The sequence below is a fragment of the Bos grunniens genome, chromosome 8 (assembly GCF_055505025.1).
Source record: "Bos grunniens cultivar Pamir isolate PY7600 chromosome 8, Bosgru_T2T1.0, whole genome shotgun sequence".
Lineage (NCBI taxonomy): Eukaryota > Metazoa > Chordata > Mammalia > Artiodactyla > Bovidae > Bos > Bos grunniens.
In genome coordinates, this window is record NC_141172.1 from 15,844,147 (window position 1) to 15,872,136 (window position 27,990).

Here is a 27,990-nt window from a genome sequence, read left to right on the forward strand (position 1 = left end):
ACCAGGTCTCCCAGAGTTTGCTCAAACTCAGGTCCATTGAGTCAGTGGTGCCATTCAGCCATCTCATCCTCTGTCTTCCCCTTCTCCTGCCGTCAATATTTCCCAGCATCAGGGTCTTCTCCAGTGAGTCAGCTCTTCACATCAGGTGGCCAAAGTTTTGGAGCTTCAACTTCAGCATCAGCAACTTCCAGTGGTGGCTCAGCTGATAAAAGAATCCGCCTGCAATGTGGGAGACCTGGGTTCAATCCATGGGTTGGGAAGATCCCCTGGAGAAGGGAGTGAAGAGAATACTGCAGTACTCTGGCCTGGGGAATTCCATGGGCTGTATAGTGCATGAGGTCGCAAAGAGTCAGACACAACTGAGTGACTTTCACTTTCCTTTAGGATTGACTGATTTGATCTCCTTACAGTCCAAAGGACTCTCAAAAGTCTTCTCCAACACCGTAGTTTTAAAGTATCAATTCTTCAACGCTCAGTATGCTCTCAACAGTATGAAAAGAGCTTTCATTCACTTGGTGTCTATCCAGTCCCTTAACTGTATATCTCTCCACCAACATATATAAACATCCTATTAGCATTTGTCAACTAGAATTCTTTTAAAAAGAACTTTCCCTCCTCAATTCTTTGGTCTTGTTTTAGGATTTTTTTAAAAGCGAGTTCCCAATCCTATTTTTTTCCACAAGCATTTATTGAATATTCATTGTATGTTAAGCTATCTTAATAACCCAGGAGAGTTACTATATTTTAAAACAGATGTGATCTTACAGCAATAATTCCAGCCTCTATAAATATGAAAAATCAGTTAACACAAAATTTAGAAATTACACATTTGTAAAGCAGGCAAATGATTTTTAACATGTTTAATTTTTTAAAAATAAATTTTTCTTTTTCACAGATATTGTCTTTCCTGCCCTTGACATTCTTCGGCTGTCAATTAAACATCCCAGTGTGAATGAGAACTTCTGCAACGAAAAAGAAGGGACTCGGTTCAGCAGCCATCTCGTCAGTCTTCTGAACCCCAGAGGAAAGCCAGCAAACCAGCTGCTTGCTCTGAGGACTTTTTGCAATTGTTTTGTTGGCCAGGCAGGACAAAAGCTTATGATGTCCCAGAGGGAATCACTGTTGTCCCATGCAATAGAACTGAAATCAGGGAGCAATAAGAACATTCACATTGCTCTGGCTACGTTGACCCTGAACTATTCTGTGTGTTTTCATAAAGACCATAACATTGAAGGGAAAGCTCAGTGCTTGTCAGTAATTAGCACAGTCTTAGAAGTTGTACAAGACCTCGAAGCCACTTTTAGACTTCTTGTGGCTCTTGGGACACTTATCAGTGATGATTCCAATGCTGTACAATTAGCCAAGTCTTTAGGTGTTGATTCTCAAATAAAAAAGTATGCCTCAGTATCAGAGCCAGCTAAAGTAAGTGAATGCTGTAGACTTATCCTAAATTTACTGTAACAGTGGGTTAGGGGACTGAGATTTTAAATTGATGAGTGTTTTTTTCTTTCACATTTCACATGACTGATAACAGATGATGAAACAAATGCTGTGGATTAAGTAAAATTTCAGATCCTGTAAAGTGGGGTAGTGGGGAGAGGGGAAATAAAATTTTTGCACTGATGAACTGTGAAATTTTCCTGTGTAATGCGGGCAGGTTTTTAAGAGCTTTAGAGATAAATTAAGAATGAGCTATGACCACCAACAACACAACTACAGTGGCAGAATTCCCTTACATTAGCCACCTAGAAGAAAAGGGCTTTTATTTATGTAATCTGCTTTTGCTATTATACTTGTATACACCAGATTGTTATTTGTTGGTGGTTGTCTTTTATTTAATTTCCACTCTACTCATTTTCATTGCTTGATTCAACAGCACTGAATGATTTCAAAGTCTTGTTTTAGGACAAATGCTTTAGAATTAAAATTAAGTTTGTTACAAATTATTCCATATATTGAGATGTAAAATAATTTCTTCATTTAAGTCCTTTGTAAATAGAAAGTTTGTTTAATGGCTTATTTTTAGATGATTGAGAGCAAGTTACTAATTTGTTAGGTATTTGAAAGCAAATTTGTTAGGTATCAATTCAGTCATATGAAGCCCCAAATTGACTACAAGTTCATGATCCAGTTTCTTTTCCCCTTCACTATTTGGGATAACTTCATTATTCCAGTTTCAAAAATAATCTGATTGTTTATTTTTGGTTATTTCTATATATCAGAGGGAGTTTGGAATGTGTTGAATATTATCAGACAGTTGTGCAAGCAAGAGTACATCAAACTGTTATTTGCAAGTCCAGAGACTGTCATTGGAAATTAGTATTTTTGAGCCCCTAAACATGGTCCCAGTACTGTGTTGGGACCAGTACTTCGATATTTAATCCCCAAATCTCCTTAAGTGTAGGATGATGTTATCTCTGTTTTCAGAAGTAAAGATGGTAGGATGAATCATGATTGGAAAAAGGGAAAAGTACATACCGTTCTATACTTCCTAGAGAATGAGTGGGGGAGAGGAGCATATCACAAGTTTGTCTGTGAACATCCTTGCAACTAACAGCAAGCAGGAACCAATCCGTTAATTACTAATTTATTGTTTAAGAGGACTTCAATTTCTTGGGAGAAGTTTGACTATTCCTAATCTAAAATAATGAGCTTTATTGTCAACATTTATGGTATATAGAACCATGAATTTCCTGGCTTAATGCCACATTGTAGTCTAAGAAGAACAATTTGTCCTCAAATAAGGAAGGAAACCATTTTGATTATCTAGATTAATTCAAGGAAAAACTTCTGGAATATCAGAATGGGTAAAATGTAAATTGAAGGGACATATATTTTGCTAAGTATTAAATTGCCATTTTCTGGTGTGTACCCAGAGTTTAAATATTGTTTGCTGGTTCCGTTAGTAACCCATGCTTTGCTTTTTGCTTAATTGGGATTTAAGGGGTTAAGTCCAGGTTAAATGACATTAAGAGTATACATTAAGAGTATAACCTGGGTCAGCCTGGTTCGTTTACAATACAGTGCTTTGTTTTTAACATATCTTGTTTAACATGCAATTTTAAGTACAGTTTATCTGCAATATTTTGAAATACTAGGCACCTTTGTATAATTGTAGGATGTAGAGTTTTGGTTAAGAATAGATTACTAAATTACTTTTTCCCATGATTCCCTTATTTTTTTTCTAAACAGAAAAATACACATTCACACATCAAATAATAATTGCCTATAATTCCACTACCTGGAGAAAAACCATTCTTATTTAACATCTTGTGCCATATCAGTTGGTATGTAAACATGTTTTATTTTTTTAAAAAGGATTGTATGATACACATTGTTCAATAACCTGATTTTTTAACTTGACATTTAGTACACATATTTCCATCTTAATAAATATTATTTTATATCCATGTGCCCATTTCCTATTATCTAACATTGTTTCCAATTTCCAACTATTAAGCAATGCTATGACAATACAAAGTTCCTGCAAATTCCTTAGGATACATTGTATACTTGGATACAGTGGTGGGTGGGTCAAGACAGTGCACATTTTTTAAACTTTGATAAATGCTGTCAAATCACTTCCAGTGATAAAAGTCTTGTGGTTAATGTCCTTCATATTGCATTAGAAGTAGTTGCCTGCAAAAGATCTAAGTTATCTTTGCCTCTAGTTTATAACTATTACAGTGCCTCTAGCATTAGATTTTTTTTAATTTCATTTATTTATTTAGCTGCACTAGATCTTAGTTGTAGCATGCAGGATATTCTCACATTACCTTTTTTAAAAGAACATGTTAGGAAATTCCCTAACATTTGGTCCAGTGGTTAGGACTCCATGCTTCCACTGCAGGGGGACTGGGTTTGATCTAGGGGAACTAAGATTCCACATGCCGCATGGTGCAGCCAAAAAAATAAATAGGTATGTTATTATGACTTCAGGACTAGCTGAATTTATAAACAATACAAAAAAATTTTTTATGTATCTTGTAATCTTAAATGATTGAAGAGGCATAGCTAAAAACATTCTTCACAAAGATAATTCTGAAGAAAAGACTGGGTTGTAGCTTCCTTAACAGTTATCACTGTATTATGGTTATCTTGTGAAAAAATGATAAACTGTATAGAGGATTGTGACATAATCATTCTTCTTAGAGGTTTTAAGATAGAAATCATCCACCTGCACCTGAGAGTAGGAAATACGTTCAGTCATTTTTAAAATAATTTATAATTCTAATTTCTAATGCATTCTTCTATAGAAAACTGTACACAGTATCTGTCTGGACGGCTACAACAAAAATACCATAGATGTGGTGACTTGTCACAGTTCTGGAGACTCAGTGGTCCAAGATAAAGGTGCTGACATACTTGGAGTTTGGCAAGACATCTTCCTGGCTCTTGGATGTTGTCTTCTTCCTGTGTCCTTGCATGGCTGAAGGAGGAGGGAGCTCTCTGAGACTCCTAATTCATGCATCCTCCACTTTCCAGATCAAATGACCTCCCAAAAGTGCCACCTCCAAACACCATCACATAGGGGATTGTTTCACATATCTTGAGGGGGTGCATTCAGTCTATAACACATAGTGTAGTTGTCATTATAGATACAGTTTTGAACACTTTCACATTTTTTCCACGTGTTTCAATTTTTTAATGAAAAGTTGAAGTACAGTGAACACTCGGACTTGCCGACTGATTTCTGCAGTTAACGTTTTCCATATTTGCTTTTTCTCTTGATAATACTTTCTTTTGAAATTATTTTAAAAAATAAGTTACAAAGAACACTTATCAACTGAATACTTCATTAGGCTTCTTCTAAGAATAAAAACATTGCAAAGAATATTCTTATTAATACTACATGTTTAAAATTAATAATCTCATAATATCTAATATCTGGTGCATATTCAAATTTCCTCATTGTCCTAAGGATGTTTTTTAAATTTTTGTTCTAAAGGCTCTAATCTATTAATAAATAATCAAGGTTTATGTATTGTATTTAGTTATTTGGTTATATAGCTCTTTGGTCTCAGTCTACAACAGCATATCTCTTTATTTTTTTTAAAGATTTATTTATTGTCTGTGGTGGGTCTTTGTTGCTGACACAGGCGAGCCGGGCCTACTTTCCAGTTGCAGTGTGAGGCCTTCTTGCAGAGCACAGGCTCCTAGATGTGTGGGCTTCAGTAGTCGCAGCTCACGGGCTCATTAATTGCGGCTCATGGGCTTAGTTGCCTCACAGCATGTGGGATCTTCCAGGACCGGGGATCTAGCCAGTGTCCCTTGTTTTGCAAGGCAAATTGTTAACCACTGGACCACCCGGGAAGCCCTCCTTTTTTTTTTTTCTTCCTCTTCTTTTTTATATAATTAACTTTAAAGTGTGTTGGCCAATCCAGAATGTGACGTACACCTGTTTTATATTAGTAAAAAATGTTATTTAAAAAGGATATATTTATTTGACTGCACTGAGTCTTAGTTGTGGCTTGTGAGATCCTACCCGGGCCCCCTGCACTGGGAACTCAGAAGCTTAGCCACTGGACCACCAGGGAAGTCCCAATTTGTTTAAAAAAAAAATCTTATAACCCTCTATTCCTTATTAACAAATTACTCCAGTACTGAGTGGCTTAAAATAACACACATTTGTTATCTCAAATTTTCTGTGAGTGAAGAATCCTGCCACAACTTAGCTAGTTCCTCTGCTGCTTTATTTCACATGAGACTTCAGTCAAGGAGCCCACCACGGCTGGGGTTTCATCTGAAGGCTGGACTGAGGAAAGATGTATGTTTTAAGCTCACTTGCACAGTGTTCAGTTAATTAAGGACTTCAATACCTAGCTGGCTGTTGGCCAGAGGCTGCCATCAACTTTTTGCGTTGTGGACCTCCCTGACATGGCCAGTTCATGTTTGTTCTTTGCAATGCTGCTCAACTGGTTGTTGAGAGATTGCTAGCAGGACCAACGAGAATCTTTATAATTTAAGAGACAGACATGACATCCCCTCAACAACAAGATACTCTATTAGTTGGAAGTAAGTTACTCAAAGAAGAGTGGATTACACAAAGCTATGAATACCAGGGAAAGCAATCTCTGGGTGGCCCTCTTCGAATTTGCTTGCTACACCTGTTTCCTGTAGATGGAAAGCTAAATCCAAAGGCTTGGTTAGACTGAAATTACACTATTGTGGCAAGAATATTGAGAGGTAATGAGTACCTGCTTTTTGTTTGTGTGTGTGTGTGTGTGTGTTTTGTTTTTTTTTTTTTACTTGATAGCATCATGACTGTTTCCTTAATGATGTTTGCTTCCCTTAACTAAGGCAGGTTCAGAGAATAAAAATGGTACCATTACCATTCTAGTTACCATCTCAACAAAAATGGGGGAATATTCTTTTTTTTTTAAGTTTTCCTGTTCTTAAATATTTTATTTTTCCCTTTGGAAAAACAAAATGGTTATCAGATTTTATTTGTTTAATGTTTAAGTTTAGGATGCTTGCTTTCCAGGGATACTAAGAAAGGCATGATCTTGACTTTGAGGGCAATAAGTAAACCACTCTGGTGCATGTCACCGAGGAAACTAGCCTTCAGAATAAAGCAGGTAATGGAAGTTTTAGAGGAGAAAGTTTACAGCATCCTTCTGTAAAGTTGGCAGGCTGATATTGGTCCTAGGCCTAAGATGAAGTCCTGGGACTTAAAACTTGCCCTTGGGTTTCCTGGACACATTATAATCAGTAATAATCAGATGGCAATGATATTTTCATTAGATATGCTCTGATAGAGATAATATATCATTCTACATTTAAGGCATGTGATATAGCAATGTTTACTCATTGGTTTGCAACTGAATTTAAAACCAACCAGTTGAGCAGTGTTGCAGAGAACAGACAAATTTAAGTAAACTGAACAGCATTCATCAAGCAATTACCTTATGCTAGTTCCTAAGATTATCTTTATTCCCATGGGGAAAGTACTGCTAGTAATCTTACTTTTACAGGTGAAGATATTGAAAAAGATCAAGTAAACCTTTATTTGACAAGTCAGTAGTAACAAAACATTTAATAAATTGACAAAACTGGATATCAATATGGAGAAAAATCTCAATTTGGAGTAGCCACTTTGCCTGATCATAACAGCTACTGTGATGGTTGGTAACATGTAACATTGATATGTTATGTGGTATGTAACACTGATACATAGATACAGGTTGATACTGAAAAAGGTGGCCTGAAGCCCTCAAGCCACATTTCTTTCATTCTTGTGTCTTCAAAGGGACTAATAAATTCAAGAAATATTTGCTCACATCTACATCATTTAAATTTTCAGTAGTAAAAGCAACCAAGATGCAGTGTAATATAGCAAGAGTGCTGGATTTGCAGTTAAAAATCCATATAGTTCAATGACTTTTCCACCACTTACTAATAAGTTAGGGCAAGTTGCTTAAACTAAGTCCCAGTTTACACATCTCTACATTGAGATTTCATAGAATAGAATAATAAGGTATTTGTGTAAAAGCCTAGTAAAATATCTGCTATATATAATGTGTTTACCCAGCATTCCTTTCAAAGATAACCAAGCAAGCCTACTATCTTCCTAACAATGAAAGTGACTGCTATATACAAAGAATATTCAAAAGGTAAAGAAAAATATTAGGTTTTATTGCTATAGGGAGAGAATGTGCCCACATAGGTGGTGGGGGGGGGGGTGGGGGGTGTTGTCCTGATGATATTTTCATAAAAGCAGTTAGTTGGAACTCTAAACACAAGTATCCTTACACTTCTTTATAATACTACAGAACCTCACTATGAAATACAGAGGTATATCTGTTAGAATATAAAAATAAGTGGCAGTGCAGTGGTTGAGACTCTGTGCTTCCCCTGCAGGGGACATGGGTTTAGTGGTTGGAGAGCTAAGATTCTGCATTCCACACAGCATGGCCAAAAAAAATTTTTTTAACCCCCACAACTATCCATTCTACAGCTGTGGCACTGAATAGTGACTCATTTGCTATCAAATCAGCTTTGAAGTCTCTTCTAATAACTATCAGAAAAATATTGTGATTGACCCAACATTTCGTTCGGCTTTTTCTGCAACATCTTATGGAAAAACACAAACTAACTTTTTTGTCAACCTCACACAAGGAAAGGGGATGTCTAGAAAGAAGGTGAGATGGTTGGATGCCATCACTGACTCAATGGACTTGAGTCTGAGCAAACTCCAGGAGATAGTGAAGGACAGGGAAGCCTGGCATGCTGCAGTCCATGAGGTTGTAAAGAGTCGGACACAACTGAGTGACTGAACAAGAAGAAAGTATGCATACAGGTTAACTATACCCACAGTAATACTGCACAGAAAACAATTACAAAAATTATCAGCATTAATTTAGCCAGGAGTTTGGGGTTTGTCTGATCCTGGGTAGGCTCATTCATGACTCTGCCCTAGTCTGGACTTGACAACTTAGCTGGAACAGCTGAGCTCTGTTTGTCTCATCTTTCTCCTGGGACCAATGGGCTAGTCTGAGTATATAACTTTCAGGTGATGGTGGAAGTACATGCATGGACCATCCTAATGGCCCAAGCTTTTGTTGAGATTCTGGTGCCCATCTGCTTAACATCCCCTTAGCTTAAGTAAGTCATATAGCTGATTCCACTCTGCAGGAATTATGTCTCTAGTTGTGGAAGAAGGACACTATCAAATTACATGGAAAAAGGCATAACTACAGAGAGAGGTGAAGACCTGGCGCCATGAATGCAATTTACTACAGTGGTGATACAGAAAGAAGCTCTGTGTGGATCCACCACTTCTCAATACAGAGTTTAACAAGCATGGAGTCTCTAGCATGTGTCAGATACTGTATTACATGTTGAGACTACAAAGATATGTAATACTTGGCTTTTGTTTATGAGAACTAACAATATTTTGAAGAAGATACTGAGCAAGAGCCTGCAGTAGTGAGTTTTGGTTGCTCGTAGGGAAAACAGTAGATTACAAAGGAAGAAGCCGCTAATCTTAGCAGGATTTAGAATGGAAACACGGATTCTTTAATGTTTGAGCTACCTGGCAGATGAAAGACAGGCTTCCCAGGTGGTGCTAGTGGTAAAGAACCCGCCTGCCAATTCAGGAGATGCAAGAGAAGCGGGTTTGATCCCTGGATCAGGATGATTCCCTGGAGGAGGAAATGCAAACCTGCTCTCCAGTATTCTTGCGTGGAAAATTTCATGGACAAAGGAGCTCGGTGGGCTACAGTCCATGGGGCCACAGGGAGTCAGACATGACTGAGCAACCAAGCACACATAAGATAGAGAAAATTTCTCACCTAGTGAATCTATAAAATTCCAGAGAAGTACTGATTGCCCCCGGCACTAACACATCCTATCCCTAGACAACCACTGTGATTCATGCTTACTGAGTTGCTGAAGAGTAGTTACAAAAAGGCATATAAATCCCACTCTGTCCACCCTACCATGTATTTGTCTTCGGGCAGAAAAACAGTCCTGAGTTTGCTCACAGAGCTTTAGGTTCACAACAATATTTAGTGCTGGGCCTCTTAACTTCTTTAATATTGGGTTGAACCATATGAAAATGCCAACATACAATCAGTTTTGACCTACAACATAGGCAATTCCATCGTGAGGCAGGAGATAGATGGGCTCCAGGCTAGATATTCACAACTAGCTTCTTGTTTACATTTCCTGAGGAAGGGGGCAGGTGAGGTTAGATATTTACAATGAGCCTCCTGCTTGCACTTTGAAGTAGAAACAACAACAGAAACAGGGTAAATAGCCAGATTTTGCCTCTTGAAGACATTTTGAGATAACAGTCAAGGCAGGAACAGAGAAGGGCTAAATCCTGTTTGAGTAAAAGATCAAGAGATCATACATTCCCACCTTTGGGGCAGGGAGACTCCACACATGCACAGAAAATCTCCCTGGGGGTCAAAAAGGAGGGGAGAACACCCAAGAACAGGTGATAGCAAGGCCACCACCATAGCCGATTAACAATGTTGTGAGAGTTTCAGGTGAACAGCAAAGGGACTCAGCCATACATACACATGTATCCATGTGGGCATGTGTGCTCAGTCGCTTCAGTTGTGTCTGACTCTTTGTGACTTCATAGACTGTAGCCTGGCAGGCTCCTCAGTTCATGGGATTCTCCAGGTAAGAACACTGGAATGGATTGCCATGCCCTCCTCCAGGGGATCTTCCTGACCCAGGGATCAAACCCACATCTCCTATATTTCCTGCATTGCAGGCAGATTCTTTAACTGGTGAGCCTCCGGAGAAGCCCATATATATAACCATTTTCCCCCAACTCCCAGGATGTCACACAACACTGAGCAGAGTTTTATGGGTTATAGGTCTTTGTCAGTTATCCGTTTTAAATACAGCAGTGTGCAATGTCCATCCAAACTCCCTAACTATCCTTTCCCCCCATCCTTCCTTCTGGCAACCATAAGTTTGTTCTCTGTGAGTTTGTTTCTGTTTTGTAAGTAAGTTCATTTGTATCATTTCTTTTTAGATTCCACATATAAGGGATGCCCTATGATATTTCTCCTTCTCTGAGTTACTTCACTCAGTAGGACAATTTCTAGGTCCATTTTGTTGCAAATGGCATTATTTCATTCTTTTTAATGGTTGAGTAATATTCCATTGTATATGTGTACCACATCTTCTTTATCCATTCCTCTGTTGATGGATATTTAGGTTGCTTCCATGTCTTGGTTATTCTAAACAGTGCTGCAGTGAACACTGGGGTGCATGTATTCTTTCGGATCATGCCCAGGAGTGGGATTGTAGGGTTATATGGTAGCTCTATTTTTAGTGTTGTAAGTAACCTCCATCCTGTTCTCCATAGAAGCTGTAACAGTTTACATTCCCACCATTAGTGTAGGAGGGGTCCCTTCTCTTCACATCCTCTCCACCATTTATTGTTTGTGGATTTTCTGATGATGGTCATTCTGGCTGATGTGAGGTGATAGCTCATGGAGTAATATTTTATTTATTTATTTTTGGTTATGCTGGGTTTTCATTGCTTTGCTTGGACTTTCTCTAGTTGCCATGAGAAAGGGGTACTCTTTACTTAGGCACAGTATTCTCACTGTGGTGACTTCTCTAGTTGCGGAGCACAGGCTCCAGAGCATGCAGGCTCACTACCTGTGGCGAGCAGGCTCTAGGATGCTCAGGCTTCAGTAGTTGTATCTTAGTTGCTCCGTGGCATGTATCTGGAACAGGGATCAAATCTGTTTCCCCTGCAGTGTCAGGCAGATTTTTATCCATTGTGCCACCACGGAAGCCCTTGATCTCTGATTTTAAAACCAGGTTTGTGTTTAGATCCAAAATCCTACTGGGCAGCCTTCAAAGTTAACAGTCATAAAACTATGATCCATAATCTATTTTCAAAAACTCACTTGTCCCTTTCTTGTCCCTCATGCACTCTATGCAAGAAATATACAATCTCCAGAGGCACTACCCAGATTCGCTCTTCACTGCTGCCCTCACACACTTCTCTTTTTCTTTTACACTTCTTGCCTCAAATTCCTTTTAAAAATGGCCTGGGATTCTCTTACTGGTCACCTTCACTCCTAAACTCTTCTCGCTTCCCTCCCTTTCAAAAAGCCAAGAACTAGTATGAAACAGCAGTTCATGAGGAAAGAAGGGAGGGAGAAAAGGTAGAAGCACTGATACGCCAACAGTATTTTATTCCTGCTCCCCTTTGCTCAACAGAAAGAACTAATTTACATTTAAAAGGTCGATATACTTATTTTCGTAGATAAATGGTTAAACAACATCAGACTATCAATGATGAGGAAACAGCGTTCTAATCAGTGGAACAGTATTCAACATTGTAAGCTGAGAATCCAAGTTAAAACCAATCTTATATGTTAGAACTTACTTTTAAAAAGATTTCAGGTGACATTTAAATTGCCTCAGCCCTTCTTTTTCAAACTCGATTACATAAAACAAGAAAAATAACGTGCCGATAACTTTTGAACAATTTTTTTGGGGGGGTACAAAATGATGTAATTTTTTTCTTAAGTTATTTACGGTGGTATTTTTCTGACATGTGCCAGACGGTCAATAACCAAGACGCCAGTATTTGACTATTAAATAGAGAAAGGATAAATAAAAGCGCCAAGTGCCTTCAGAAGTGAAAAGGAATCATGCCTAGAAAGTAGTGTTAGGGTAAAAATAAAGCAGCAAGAAACTGCTCTTGTACAACTTCTAAAACACATTAAAAAAAATTGTCCATGTGATGATGATAATGAGTTTCTCCTAAATTTGCTTCACTGTTGTTGAGTCAAACAAAAATTGAAAGACAAATGAAATCGGAAGATCAAACAATATACCTTCAGCTTACTGTGTACTGTATACGGACAAAGATTGAAAAACAGTATCAACAAGGCAAAAAGCTATTGTAACGCTCCATCTATGGTTCTTTGTATATGGAAACATACAACAAAAATCCTCCCACACTACTCACCCGCCCACAAACTCTACAGCCAACCTCTGCAGTAGGCGGAGGGAGCTTGATTGGCCCCCACCCTGCCTCCAGAAACGACTTTTGACGTTTGCGGCGCGACCGGAAGTGACGTCAAGCTGCGACGCCGGCTCCTGCAGCTCGCCGCTGCGGGAGGCTTTTGGTCTATCAGAAGACGGCGTCTTTCACCGGATGGTTGCTGGAGTGGGATCATGACGGGGAAGAAGTCTTCCAGGGAGAAGCGGCGCAAACGAAGCGGTCAGGAGGCGGCGGCGGCCCTCGCGGCGCCGGACTTGGTCCCCACCGTAGGCGGCAGTGGCAGTGGAAGCACCAGTGGCTGCGGGAGCGCAAGCGGTTGCGGGAGCGTCACCTGCTGCGGGAACACTAGCGTGAGTGGAAGTGTCACCGGCGGTGGGAGCGGCGGCAGTTGCTGGGGTGGCAGCAGCGTGGAGCGCGGTGAGCGTCGGAAGCGGAGAAGCACTGACTCATCTTCTAGCGTCTCCGGCTCCCTGCAGCAGGTGCGTGCGCGTCTTTCTCGTCGCTTCTCGAAGCGGCCGCGGTTTCAGAAAGCGGGCGAAGAGCAGAATGTGACTGCGGGATGCGGAGCCTGCTGTCGCTCCTGTTAGGGCTGCGGTCCTAGGTATCCAGTGTCTGAAGTTCACGTTCCTAAGTTCCCTTGACCCCCACACTCCCACGACTTGAACTTAAAATTTCTGGGTTTGCTGATCGTCTGATGATTGCCTTTAGCTCCTTCCACACCTTAGTCTCCCTGAAAAGTATGGGTCAGGAACCAGCCTTCAGTGCCCTTGCAAGCCCCGCTTTACTTCTCTTCATCTACTTTATACAAGATGAGAAAATTGAGGATCAAAGAGATTAAGGAAGTTTACCGGTAGTTACCAGTTTGTTAATAACACCTACATTGGAATCCAATATCTGATTATAAAAGCCCTCTTTACTGTGGTATACAACGGAATATTACTCAGCTATTAAAAGGAATGCATTTGAATCAGTTCTAATGAAGTGGATGAAACTGGAGCCTATTATACAGAGCGAAGTAAGTCAGAAAGAGAAACACCAATACAGTATATTAACACGTATTTATGGAATTTAGAAAGATGGTAACGATGACCCTATATGCGAGACAGCAAAAGAGACACAGATGTAAAGAACAGACTGTTGGACTCTGTGGGAGAAGGCGAGGGTGGGATGATTTGAGAGAATAGCATTGAAACGTGTGTATTACCGTATATGAAATAGATCGCCAGTCCAGGTTCCATGCATGATGCAGGGTGTTCAGGGCTGGTGCACTGGGATGACCCTGAGGGATGGGATGGGGAGGGAGGTGGGAGGGAGGATCAGGATGGGGAACACATGTACACCCATGGCTGATTCATGTGAATGTATGGCAAAAACCACCACAATGTTGTGAAGTAATTAGCTTCCAATTAAAATAAGTTAAAAAAAAAAAAACAAAGAAATAAAACCCCTCTTTATGCACCTTCAAACTGACAAAATACTGCCGTTAAAAAAAAAAAAGTTTGCTCACGTTATAAAACAGATGCAGGAAAAAAATAAAAACACATAAAAATCAGTTGCAGGACTGTATGCTTTAAATATATACAACACAAATGATGGGAAATGGAAGGCTTTCTTTATGCTTCCTCATTAATTGTTTGATACTCAGCCCCTTCATTAACTCGTCAGCCTTGATATTTCTTATTTTTTGTTATTTTTCATTATCTAAGGCTTTTTTCTTTTTTTTTTTCAATCTTTTAGTGTAGTGTTGAACGCAGGCATTCATAGCAGGCATTCTTTTCCCATTCCTTTTTGTAGTAGAAACAGTTTTAATTTTATACCAGTAAATCTATTTGTCATAGGTTCTGAAAGATATCTGATCAAGTTAAGGAAATTTTTAATTTCTGGTTTTTCTGAGATTTTGTGGAGTTTTATCATATACCTTTGGGGCATTCTGTTGAGGGGTCATACAGTTTTCTTTCTTTAATCTGATGTAATTTTATTGATAAATTGTCCTTGCTTTTTGAGATAAATCCTATTTGATTTGATTTGGTTGTTGTACTTGACTATATAATTCAGTATTTTTATTAAATACGTTTGTGTTTATGTTAAGTTAAATCAGATTATGGTTTTTATTTTTGTAGTTACCCTGTTTTGTTTTAGTATTGGGCTATGGATTGAGTTGGGAAAACTTAACTTTTTTTTTTTTTTCATGTATTCCAGAGTAGTTTATATTTTTCTCTCAAGGTTGTACTTTACTGTTGGACCATACAGCTGTTTGGGTCTGGTGGATTTTTCTAGGGGTAGTGTATTTTTCCTTAACGCCTCTCACCTTTTTTTCTCCCCCACTTTCTTAGATAGTTATAAATATATTCAGTTTTTCTATTCCTTCTAGATTTAGTTGTGGATCAGTTCAGTTCAATCACTCAGTTGTGTCTGACTCTTTGTGACCCCATGGACTGCAGCATGCTAGGCTTCCCTTTCCATCACCAACTCCCAGAGCTTGCTCAAACTCATGTCCATCAAGTCAGTGATGCCATCCAACTGTCTCATCCTCTGTCATCCCCTTCTCCTCCTGCCTTCAATTTTTCCCAGCGTCAGGGTCTTTTCCAGTGAGTCAGTTCTTCACTTCAAGTGGCCAAAGTATTGGAGTTTCAGCTTCAGCATCAGTCCTTCAAATGAATATTTGGGACTGATTTCCTTCAGGATTGACTGGTTGGATCTCCTTGCAATCCAAGGGACTCTACAGAGTCTTCTCCAACACCGTAGCTCAAAAGCATCAATTCTTCATTGCTCAGCTTTCTTTATGGTCCAACTCTCACATGCATACGTGACTACTGGAAAAACCATAGCTTTGACTAGATGGACCTTTGTGGACAAAATGATGTCTCTGCTTTTTAATATGCTGTCTAGGTTTGTCATAGCTTTTCTTCCAAGGAGCAAGCATCATTTGACTTCATTTTTGGATATCACCATTCTTATCTTAAATAGTTTGCATGTTTTTAGTACTCTATTATTATGAGAAGACCAGTAATAAGGATTGTGTAAGCATTTGCATACAGAACTAAACTGTACTTTTATGAGAAGTACTTCATTGGGAAGTCTTACAAATAGGGAGGATGATTATGTATGCATTTTATAAAATCCATTTTGGTGACAGTATACAAAACAGATTGGCGAAACCTTTGATTAGATGTAGAGTCCAGTGTGTGTGAACTCAGTCACTCAGTCCTGTCTGACTCTTTGTGGCCATGGACTGTAGCCCACCAGGCTCCTCTGTGCATAGGTTTCTCCAGGCAAGAATACGGGAGTGGTTTGCCATTTCCTACTCCAGGGGAATCTTCTTCATCCAGGGATCGAACCTGCATCTCTCGGCAGGCAGATTCTTTACCACTCATGCCACCTGGAGGTAATCTAGGCAAAAAGGATGTTGCCTTGGCTCAGCATTCTGGCAGTAGACTTGAGAGACTGGATAGATTTGGAAAATAGGAGTCAAAGTTGATTGAATTGTCTTAAATTACTTGCCTGCTTTGAATATGATTGGATATTTAACAGTTTTAAAAATGACAGTAGCTCTGGTAAGCAGTGGTACTTTATTATGTATGTGATTTGTAACATTTTGCTGCTATCCTGTTTCTTTTTAAGAATTAAAAATGACCACACATACATAAAATTTTTGGGTGAATGGTCTACTGGAGGAGTATTGTATTCTTCAGAAGTCTGAAATTATAGAAAACTATTCAATATTGAGTATATTTTCATTTGTGTGTCGTAAGATATTCTTCACTTTTTATCAATTTGTTGATAATTACAGCCTGGAGAGTAATGTCAAAGAATACTGAGCAATTAAATAGTCTTTTCTATGGTTTTCAATAACTGATTTATGCAACCAAAGAATTTGAAGATGTTTAATAAAGATTTTATTAAATGATGTATGATGTTATAGACATATTTTTATTGTTTAATGGTTCTTTATGTCTTTTAATTTTAGGAGGCCAAATATCTTTTGCCACCTCTGGAAAAAGAGTTATTTTTGGCAGAGCACAGTGACCTTGAAGAAGGTGGATTAGACCTGACTGTGGCATTAAAACCAGTTAGTTTCTATATATCAGACAAAAAAGAAATGCTTCGGCAGTGTTTCTGTATCATAGGAGAGAAGAAGTTACAGAAGATGCTTCCTGATGTGTTAAAGGTACTTCATGACATAGATTACCAGGTTCTCCACTATATAGAAATATACAAAAACTTTCTTTGTAGCAGTCATTTTACTTAATGGAAATTATAATTGTATGTTTTCAACTAAGCTACTTCAAAAAGATACAGGGATTTTGCAGAACCATAATGGCTTTGTGTATTGAAAAATTTGCCAGAAAGAAATGGGACACTTTACTATATTTAGGTAAGGAATTTTTTAACCTTCTGGGAATAATTCTATTAAATATTGGCAATTTAAGTAACTAGATTAGATATACACTGATTCTTTTGCTTTAAGGAGTATACTGCTGTGTAACAGTATGTAATAAAGAAAGAAAGTGAAAGTGTTAGTCACTCTCATGTCAGACTCTTTGTGACCCCATGGACTGTAGCCCATCAGGCTCCTCTCTCCATGGAATTCTCCAGGCAAGAATACTGGAGTGGGTTGCCATTTCCTTCTCCAGGGGATCTTACTGATCCAGGGATTGAACCCTGGGTCTTCCATGTTGCAGGCAGACTCTTTACCAACTGAGTCATCAGGGAAGACCACAGTATGCAATGATAGTTGGTAATAGCCTGTATTTCATTAAATTCTTAAATGTTTTTGGATGTTTATTTCTAAAAATTACTCAGAAACGTATGTGGTGTTGTAATTTTACTGATATGGAAAAAAGACTTGGGCAAGTTAAACCCAACAGCATATATATCAACGATGAATGGAGCCAGGGCTAGAATATTTAAGCCTTTAGTGGTATTCGCCTAACATAAATAGGAGAAGACTCTTGAGAGTCCCTTGGACTGCAAGGAGATCCATCCAGTCCATCCTAAAGGAAATCAGTCCTGAATATTCATTGGAAGGACTGATACTGAAGCTGAAACTCCAATACTTTGGCCACCTGATGTGAAGAGCCGACTCATTTGAAAAGACCCTGATGCTAGGAAAGATTGAGGGCAGGAGGAGAAGGGGACGACAAAGGATGAGATTGTTGGATGGCATCACCGACTCAATGGACATGGGTTTGGGTTAACTCCGGGAGTTGGTGATGGACAGGGAGGCCTGGCATGCTGTGGCTTATGGGGTCGCAAAGAGTCGGACACGACTGAGCGACTGAACTGAACTGAAATAGGCTACTATTAACAATATCTGGGCACCTGGCTCACTCTTTAGTTTGTTCTTTCATAGTTAACATGACTTTATATATTCCAATTAAAACTATAAATTATAATGTTTGCATGTTAACTGGCAGGTCTTCAGATTTTATCCCATAAAAAAGATTTATGTGACTTCATTTGTTTGACTGCACAACTTTGCTAAGCAAGACTTTTTTTTTAAATGCTTGCTGTTTTCTAGTTTACTTTGGTGCTGTATTATATAAATGCATTGTTTAAAATATCATTTTCTTTAGAACTGTTCAATAGAAGAAATTAAAAGACTTTGCCAGGAACAGCTAGAGCTCCTGTCTGAAAAAAAAATTTTGAAGATTCTTGAGGGTAAGAATGCATATTTCTACCTTCTGGTAACTTAGTATAGGTAGTTAATACTATATTTAGCATAAATCATGAGGTATTTTTACTTGACTTCAGCTTTATTCTTAGTCATTAATTAATATTTTTACTTCTCTTTATAGAAAATTATAGTTTATATCGTAGAATAGCATCTCAGGAATGGACTTTTTGATGTATGTGTGGTTTTTCCAAATCAGTTATGTAGGTAAGAACATTTAAATTTGTGTGAAAAAGAAAAAAGTTTATCCAAAATTCTATAAAAAATTATAGAGGAAGAAAAATTATTAAAGAAGGCAAAGACTTCTCTTAAGATATTTTTGAGTTTTTTGCTTTCTCACTGCTTCAAACTATCCATTGAATACCATTTCTGCTCTAATAAGAGCCAAATACAGAGTTAGAATAATTTCTTGCAAATTCCTGACATTTGTCTGTCTGCCTAAAGTAAGACTCTTCTTTGCAATACAGTACCTGTAGAATTTTGAATTTTTAAGCTGTTTTTTTTTTTTTTTTGACTCTACAAGGATTTTACTATCAGCGTTACAAGAGAAGGAACAAAAAAATGGAGACTTTCAATTTCTAGAGATAACATCTTTTTAAAATGTAAAATGGTTTATATATATGCACACACACACACATTCTCATTTCTATACATTTTATGCATTTATAGAATAGATAAATAGGACAGATACCTAAAAAGGCATTTTAAATATAAGAATTAAAACTGTCATCTTTGAACAACTGTCAGGTTTCTTAATCTGTCCCTTTATAGATGAAACTTTCTGTATAATGATAAGTTGCTCTGACTTTTTGTCTTATAAGCGTGTTTTCAATTTTTTTTTTTTAATGTCATTCACAAGGTGACAATGGTATGGACTCTGAAATGGAAGAAGAAGCAGATGATGGCTCTAAGATGGTGTCTGATGTAGTTAATCAGTAAGTTAAAAGCATTCATTGTAATTTCAGAATTCCTTTGTTATCTCTGGTGATTTCTTACCTCAAGAATGTGATTGTTTTTCTATGCTATAGTTATATAAAGAGATTCAACAATGTTAGATTGATTTTTTTTACTTGTAGTGATTGGTCCTTTTGATGTGAGGATGGAATTAATTGCTTTCAGGATTAAGATAATTTTATTAAACTACTACTCAGTAATAGGACTATAACAGTGCCCACACTGAAGCAGAATCACATCTCTCATTTGGAATTTGAATATGTATACTACTACTGATACCCACTGTTTATTAAGTACTTACTGTAACAAACATGTTAGTAGTATAGAAGACTTTATCTCACTGAATTCTTCTACATACCTCTTGATGTTTGGTAATAATAGCTTCTTTTCATGGATCAGATAGTCAGCTGGTTCATTTGATGTCTGTTCAGTCAGTTCAGTTACTCAGTGGTGGTCAACTCTTTGCGACCCCATGGACTGCAGCACGCCAGGTTTCCCTGTCCATCACCAACTCCCGAAGCTTGCTCAAACTCATGTCCATCAAGTCAGTGATGCCATCCAACCATCTCATCCTCTGTCGTCCCCTTCTTCTCCTGCCTTCAATCTTGCCCAGCATCAGGGTCTTTCCCAATGAGTCAGTTCTTTGTTTGATATAGGTACATTTAATTTGATTATTGTGATGATGGAATATAGCTGAAGTTTTGGAATGCCAACTAATGAAGTGACATGCTAATTTTCTAGGCTATTCTGCTCTGCCATGGGCTCATTAAACTTTCACCCACTTATTTTATCATGTGTTCTGATTTTTGACTAAAATACTTTGTTTTTGGTCATCACCAAAGACTGACTTGCATCTCTGTTTGCAGTTTGGCTATAGGCAGTAGCCCAAATAAAAACATAACCAGAGATAGTAACATAAATCAGTAGCACATATTTAACCTGAAACCTGAGTATATTTTTATTTCTAATACAGTGCTATTGGGTAAGTATCACTGGAAGACAACAATTTAATTTCATATTATAACTATAAAGAGCATCAGCTAACCTACTTATACTGAAGCACTGAAGAAATCATTGTATCTTGGCTGCCTCATAATCAGTAGATTTTTGGTCATCACATTCATCTTGCTTTGGAATGTCATAGGATGATTTACACTTTCCCACAAAGTATAAAGTGTACACATTTCTACAGTCTTGCTACTGACTTTTCTTCAAAATGTGGGTGGGTGGGTTAGTTGCTTAGTCGTGTTCGACTCTTTGTGACCCCACGAACTGTAGCCCCTCAGGCTTCTCTATCCCTGCGATTCTCCAGGCAAGAATACTGGAGTGGATTGCCAGTCCCTTCTCCAGAGGATCTTCCTGATTCAGGGATCGAACCCAGGTCTCCTGCATTGCAGGCAGATTCTTTACCATCTGAGCTACAGGGAAGATCTCAGCCAGGGTGAAAGTGAAAGTGAAGTTGCTCGGTCGTGTCCGACTCTTTGTGACCCCGTGGACTGTAGCCTACCAGGCTCCTCTGTCCATGGGATTTTCTAGGCAAGAGTACTGGAGTGGGGTGGCATTTCCTTCTCCTTTCTTCAAAATATGTAGCTTTAAATTGCTTATATATATACTAGTCTGGTTTAGATAGTTTAAGCCTGTCACTTTTAGTTTTACATTTTAGTTTCTTAAATAATCTAAATTAATCATCTTCTTTCTTGATGCTTTTTACAGAGCATCAACTTTTGCTTGATTACTTTTGTTTTGCCTTTGTTTAAATGTGTTTATCCAATTTTTGAAGTTATCCAATGTTTTCAAGGTTAAGTCCTTTTTTGTTCACACCTGAACACTACTGCTACTTTTCTACTGTTAGAACTGTTTAATGGATATCTAATTAGATTAGAAATTTGTTTCTTTTGTAAAAATTACAACAAAGTACAGTATTTGACTTCTGAACTTTTCTAATGAAAAAAAAAAAAAGGTGATTAGATTCAAAGTGACTGTTGTGGAGAACCGAGTTTTACACTGTTACCATGAGACAATGTTACCATGAGACGGGTCATGTTAGCTTTTAAATGCTGCAGTGAGTAGGTTAAGCAATCAGAAATACTACTCAAAATTGTCATTGTAGCCACTTGTAGACCTGATAAGTGTCAGATCATTGAAATTCTTCTGAGTTATTTGAGTATATAGGCTTTAAAAAAAATCATATTTGTAAGCTGCTGCTGCTAAGTCACTTCAGTCGTGTCCGACTCTGTGCGACCCCATAGACAGCAGCCCACCAGGCTCCCCCATCCCTGGGATTCTCCAGGCAAGAACACTGGAGTGGGTTGCCATTTCCTTCTCCAATTTGTAGCTACAGGATGCCAAATAAATAATAATATTAAGAGCACTGTATGCCAGACCCTGTTCTAATCACTTTACTTGCTTCATTCACTCATTGGGTTTGTATACTAGCCTTGTGAGTTAGGTGGTATTAGTATCATCATTTTACAGATGGACAGATAAGGCCTAGAAAGATTTACGTGCCTGAGATCACACAAATGAATGTGGAAGTAGAAGGAATGTTAGTTATTAAGAGACTATAAGTGTTCATGTAAATGGACCTGGCTTTAAAACACTTAACCTTCTCTAAAATCACTTTGTACATTTGTAAAATATGGGTAATACTTGGCCCCAATAGGATTATTGGGATAAATGGTAGTGGAGTGGTAAAGAATCCACCTACCAGTGCAGGAGATGCAGGTTTAATCCCTGGGTCAGGAAGATCCCCTAGAGTAGGAAATGGCAATCTGCTTTAGTATTCTTGCCTGGAGAATTCCATGAACAGAGGAGGCTGGCGGGCCATGATGCATGTGGTCACAAAGAGTCAGACATGGCTGAGCAACACTAATGTAACTTGTTTGTTATTTTTAAGAAATTTTTACTGTTTCGTTACTAGTTATGAATAGGGCAATACACTGCACTGTGAAACAGTGAAGGTAGGACAGGGAAATAACGTGGGAGAATGTTGGCCTTAGCCCACATTGCTGACTTGACAACTTGCCACTTGCTCTGTGCTCAGAGGTCAGTTCAGTCCTGTTAATTTCTGTTGAGTTGAACTGAACCTGGTGGGCACGCTCATATAAGCTTAATTCCAGGGCTTCAGCAGACTATTAAGTTAGTTAACATGTTTGGTACTTGGTGCTGAAATTTTTCATGTTTTTTATTACCTGCTGGTTTTTTACTCTAATAGATAACAGTAGTCTGACTGGTCTGGATGCTGAGGGAACAGTTATGAGTAGGCAAGAACCTTCAAGGAATTCAGCAATTTGGGAGAGGAAAATAAGGCTGAATACATTGAACAGGTAGCTTCTGTGGAACACATGATTAATAGGCAGTAGGAAAGGAAACTTCAGCAAACTAACGATAACTCTCAAAGAAGTAGAGTTAGAACACAGATGTAGTTTCAGGAACTCAATTCTGAATTCCTAAATTTAGGAGACAAATTGATAAAGAGATTAGCCATGACTGGAGGCTACATCATTGTGCTAAGAAATTAAATTGAATAAATAAATACAGAAAAGTAGAGAGAAACCACACACAGAAAGTGTAAATCCTTATGTAAACTTGGTTACCTGCTTATACATGGTCAGCTGGAAGACAGTTTTAGACCTATCTTGAACATACTAGACATCCTGGAAAGAGAAATAAATAGCTAGAAAAAAATTGAAGAAATGATAGAATTAACATTCTTTATTTAAAGACATAAGACTGTAAGGAGAAGGATAACAATCTGGTTATGAGCTGAATTGTGTCCCTCCAAAATTCATACAAGGAAGTCCCTAACCCTTAGCACTTCAGAACATAATCTCATTTGGAATAAGGTCTTTAAACAGGTGATTTGTTTGTTGTTTAGTCACTGAGTCATCTCTCATTCTTTTCCAACCCCATGGACTATATAGCTCACCAGGCTCCTCTGTCCATGGGATTCTCCAGACAAGAATATGGGAATGGGTTTCCTTCTCCAGGGGATCTTCCCCACCCAAGGACTGAACCTGTGTCTCCTGCTTGGCAGGTAAATTCTTTACCACTGAGCCACCTGGGAAGCCCAAAGAAGTTATTAAGTCAGTCCAGTCTGATTTGTGTCCTTACAAGAAAAGGAAATTTGAGTGCACTGAGAGACACCAGGGCTGGGCACACACAGAGCAGAGCCATGTTAAAGCTGTCTGCAAGTCAAGGAGAGGCCTCAGAGGAAACCAACCCTGCAGACACCTTGATCTTCAACTTCCACCTTGCAGAACTGTGAGAAATACATTTTTATTGCTTAAGCCAGCCAGTCTTGGTGTTTTGTTATGACAGCTCTAGCAGACAAATACAAACTTATAAGTATTATATGTGTGTACATGTGTGAATTTCCTGGTGAAATTTTTCCCCTGAACTTTTTATTTTGGAAAACTTCAAACATATTTTGGAGAACTTTAAACTTATGTAAAATTGAAAGAATGATATGCTAAAGATCCATATACTTTCTACCTAGATTCAGCAACAGTAAGATCTTTCCAGTTTTACTTTCTCTTTCTCCTTATATTTATCCCTTTTCCCCAGGAACCATTTGTATTAGGTTGCTAGAGCTGCCAGAACAGAGTACCATAGACTGGCTGGGTTAAACAGCAGAAACTTATTTTCTCACCGTTCTGGAGGATGAAAGTCCAAGATCAGGGAACTGACAGGGTTCTTTTCTCTGAAGCCTCTCCCCTTGACTTGCATATGGCCACCCTCTTGCTGCCTTTTCACTTGATTGACTTCCCTTGTGTGTTTCCCTGTTGTCTCTCCCTGTGTGCTATTCTCCCCTTATAAGGTCACCAGTCACACTGGGTTAGGGCCCACCATTATGGCCTTCAGTCCATTCAGTTCAGTCCCTCAGTCGTGTCCAACTCTTTCCAATCCCATGGACTGCAACAGGCCAGGCTTTCCTGTCCATCACCAACTCCTGGAGCTTGCTCAACCTCATGTCCGTTGAGTTGGTGATGTCATCCAACCATCTCTTCCTCTGTCATCCCCTTCTTCTCCTGCTTTCAGTCTTTCCCAGCATCAGGGTCTTTTCCAAGCAGTAAGTTCTTTGCATCAGGTGGCCAAAGTATTGGACTCTCAGCTTTAGCATCAGTCCTTCCAATGAATATTCAGGACTAATTTCCTTTAGGATTGACTGGTTTTATCTCGTTGCAGTCCCAGGGACTCTCAAGAGTCTTCTCCAACACCATAGTTCAAAAGCATCAATTCTTCAGTACTCAGCTTTCTTTATGGTTCAGCTCTCATATGTATACGTGACTACTGGAAAAACCATTAGCTTTCACCAGACGGACCTTTGTTGGCAAAGTGATGTCTCTGCTTTTTAATATGCAGTCTAGGTTTGTCATAACATTTCTTCCAAGGAGCAAGTATCTTTTAATTTCATGGCTGCAATCACCATCTGCAGTGATTTTGGAGCCCAAGAAAATAAAGTCTGTCACTGTTTCCATTGTTGCCCCATCTATTTGCAATGAAGTGATGAGACCAGATGCCATGATCTTCATTTTTTGAGTATTGAGTTTTAAGCCAGCTTTTTCACTCTCCTCTTTCACTTTCATCAAGAGGCTCTTTAGTTTTTCTTTGCTTTCTGCCATAAGGTTGGTGGTATCTGCATATCTAAGGTTATTGGACTTACTTTAACTTAAATTAGCTTTTTAAAGGCTCTATTTCTAAAATGGTCACATTCTCAGCTACTAGAGTTAGGGTTTCACACACGAATTTTTTGTGAGGAAATAGTTCAGTTCATAACCTATTAAAAACTAAGTTGCAGATGTCATAACATTTCATGCTTAAACAATTCAATGTGCACTTCTTAAAAATAAGGCCAGTCATCAGAAATAATCAGTATTTCAAATAATATCATTTAATACATTGTTCATATAAAATTTGCCCAATTGCTAAAATAAATTTATAGCATATTTATTTTTTTAATTAATTACCTGGTTGATTCTGATCCAGAATCCAGTGGAATTCATGTGTTATGTTTGATTGTTAATATTACAAAGTTGAGTTTTCTTTTTGTTTACTCTGGGTTTGTTGTTTTTTGTTTTGGTTTTGGCTGTGCTGAGTCTTTGCTGCGTCACGCGGGCTTTCTCTGATTGGGGCACAGACTTCTCTGGTGGCACACGGGCTCTAGGGCATGTGGGCTCAGAAGCTGCAGGTGCGTGGGCTACTCTGGTTGTGGCACACCTGCTTAGTTGCCCTGCGACATGTGGCATTTTAGTTCTCAGATCAGGGATTGAACCTACACCCCCTGCATTGCAAGGTGGATTATTAAATCAATAGACCAGCAGGGACGTCTGAAAGCTGAGTTTAAAGAGAAGATGTAGATAGATAAAAGCTTAATGAATAGTCCAGGAACTTAGTTCACATCTTAAAGGAACTTAAAAAATAACAAACCAAAAGAAAGTAGAATAACAGAGGTAAACATTAAAACTAAAGACATAGAAAATAAAAGGATAAATAAATTTATAAACTTGATTTTTGTAAAGGCAAGAAAATAAGATGAATTCTTCTTAGATCTGATTAAGGAAGTAAGTGGAGAGCAGTTAAAATCGAGATTAGTGAGGAAGGAAGAGAGTCATGCATTTTATGAGTTTGAAAGAATAGAAACTGCATGCAGCATTGTATAAACAAATTTGAAGCTTGCAAATGGATATTCTATCAAAATACACATTAACCAAATTAACTTCTCCCTAAAGTGGAAAACCTGAAGAGATTAACAACTAAGAAATTAGAAAGGTGAATAGAGATCTGTTGAAAAAGACAAGGTGAATCCACAGCATTATTTACAAGACTCAATACTTGTAACGTGTTTATATCTAATAAAATGTTCAATAATGTTATTAATTTCAAATAGATTACACCTATGCTATTTAAATTAGTCCGAGCCCTAGAAAAAGATGAAAAGATCTTCAGTTTACTTTATGACTTCTCAATAGTTTTAATATTGCAAATTTCATACATAGTGTCAAAAAAAATGTGGGCGGATTATAGGCCTTCTCACTTGTGAATATAGATGCAAAAATTCTAAGTACAACATTAGCATATAGAATCCAGCAGTATATTAGTGAATATGATTTACTCTAGGAATTTATAGAAGACTTAATTAGAAAGTCTTTTAGTGTAATTCATTTCAATAAATTAAAGGAGAAAAGTTCAGATAAGTAGATGCTAAAAATGCCTTTGATAATACCCAGCAGTCATTTCTAATATAAGCTATAGGTAAAAAAGATATATAAAACTATTCAGGTACAGTAATGACCATTTGATTAGACTTAACCACTCGGTGAACTAAAATGAGGAATCAGACAAGACCATTTGTTTTCAACATTTCTTGAAGGTTCAAGCAAATGCAGTAAGACTAGGAAAAAACAAAAAGCCACACACACGCAACATGAGTGGTAGAAAGTAATTAACTGGTCAAAGGCAGCTAAAAAGATGGGATGATGGAGGCCCAGAGATTGGAGTGACGTACTTTGAAGATGGAGGAAGGAGCCAAAAGCTAAAGAATGCAGGTAATCTTAACCTGGAAAAGACAAGGAGATGAATTCTCCCTTGGAACCTCCAGAAGAAATGCAGCACTACCTTGATGGTAGTGTCCCAAGACTCACTTGGGATTTCTGACCTCCAGAACTATAAGTAATGTAAGGTATGTTGTGTTAAGCCACTGTTGCCTCTGTAATTTGTAACAGAGGCAATAGAAAACTAATGCAAGGTACTTGACATAAAGCCAGAGTTACAGATTGTTGCCTATAGTAATAGAGATAGTTTACTCAAAATTTAAATATTTAAAGTTTCAAATGGTTTCCAGCATTTAAAAATCAGGTGATAGTTAACCAAAATTTGGATTTTTGAATTGCTCAAAAGTCAGATCAGCTTTTCCTGAGGGGAGCAAAAAAAAAAACAAAAAAACTTAGAGCTGAACGTAGGTACTCTCTTTTTGTGTGGCATGTGTATGTTTCACTGTGCCACATAGTACTACATTTGCCTGTAAGTTTAAAGGACAGAATGTCTAGAAAAGGAAGCTCTGGTTCAAGGGAAAATGCATAAAGGCCAAAGGTTTGCCTTGGAACCAGTTCTGTCAGTTTTTCAGGGTCTTATCACCTGGGACACATACCTTTACCTCTTTATCCCTGTTTTGATGAACACAAAGAACTTTAAATAGATCTGGATAAAGCAGTCTTTATTATTAAAAGCGCATGGAAATTTTGGTATTTTCTTTTAATGAGTAACTTATGTGCTTTTGTTATCATGCTTATGGCAAAGGAGATAGTATTAAGGATTCTTAGGATTGTCTAAGAAGCTGTAAAATGACAACTTTAAGTATGAGGTGTATGTATATATATGTGTATATATATATATGGTATTTAATATGCTTTATGTGAATTTTCTCATAAACCATTAAAGTTTGAAAATTCAGTATACACAGATGTTTTTGCACAATTTAAAAAAATTTAAAATGAGATTTTCAGTTTTATATGATTTATATGTTTATAAAACAAACAGCTTTGTATGTTTGTTATATTCTAAGGTCAGCTTTCAAATACATGTTTTTTTCCCCCAAACTCTCTTGATTTCTGCTGCTTTTTGAGATTTTGATTGCTTACTCATACATAGTTTACAATAGTTCTCTTTCTTTTTTTTTTTTTTATAATAGTTCTTTTTTACTTTCAAAAGTATAACAAATAGTAGTTATAAGAAATTTTTGACAGTGCACTACTTTAAAACTTGAAATTAGTGAGTGTTAACTTATAACAATTTTAATAGAAATGAGATGTAGTAACTATGAAGATAGGACAGTCATAGTTTCTAAATATCTTCATTTTTAGAAAGGTGA

General features: G+C 37.9%; 2 protein-coding genes across 4 annotated transcripts in view; both read left to right on the forward strand.

Moving 5' to 3' along the window:
* PLAA (phospholipase A2 activating protein) overlaps window positions 1-1,624 on the forward strand; it is a 40,500-nt gene extending 38,876 nt beyond the window's left edge. For both annotated transcript variants that reach the window (XR_015169483.1, XM_086414917.1), the window contains one exon: window positions 896-1,624. Coding sequence is in view for 1 of the 2 variants with exons in the window: in XM_086414917.1 (XP_086271043.1) it covers window positions 896-1,461 (566 nt within the window). In the remaining variant the exon portion in view is untranslated. The remainder of the gene's footprint in view (window positions 1-895) is intronic.
* Window positions 1,625-12,564: 10,940 nt separating this feature from the next.
* Window positions 12,565-27,990, forward strand: part of CAAP1 (caspase activity and apoptosis inhibitor 1) — a 71,619-nt gene continuing 56,193 nt past the window's right edge. Inside the window, exons 1-4 of one of the 2 annotated variants that reach the window (XM_086414926.1) lie at window positions 12,565-13,508; window positions 16,461-16,661; window positions 18,070-18,154; window positions 19,027-19,102. In XM_086414926.1, the coding sequence (XP_086271052.1) occupies window positions 13,470-13,508; window positions 16,461-16,661; window positions 18,070-18,154; window positions 19,027-19,102 (401 nt within the window). In that variant the 5' untranslated portion in view covers window positions 12,565-13,469. The remainder of the gene's footprint in view (window positions 13,509-16,460; window positions 16,662-18,069; window positions 18,155-19,026; window positions 19,103-27,990) is intronic. The other variant, XM_086414925.1, reaches the window with a different exon arrangement.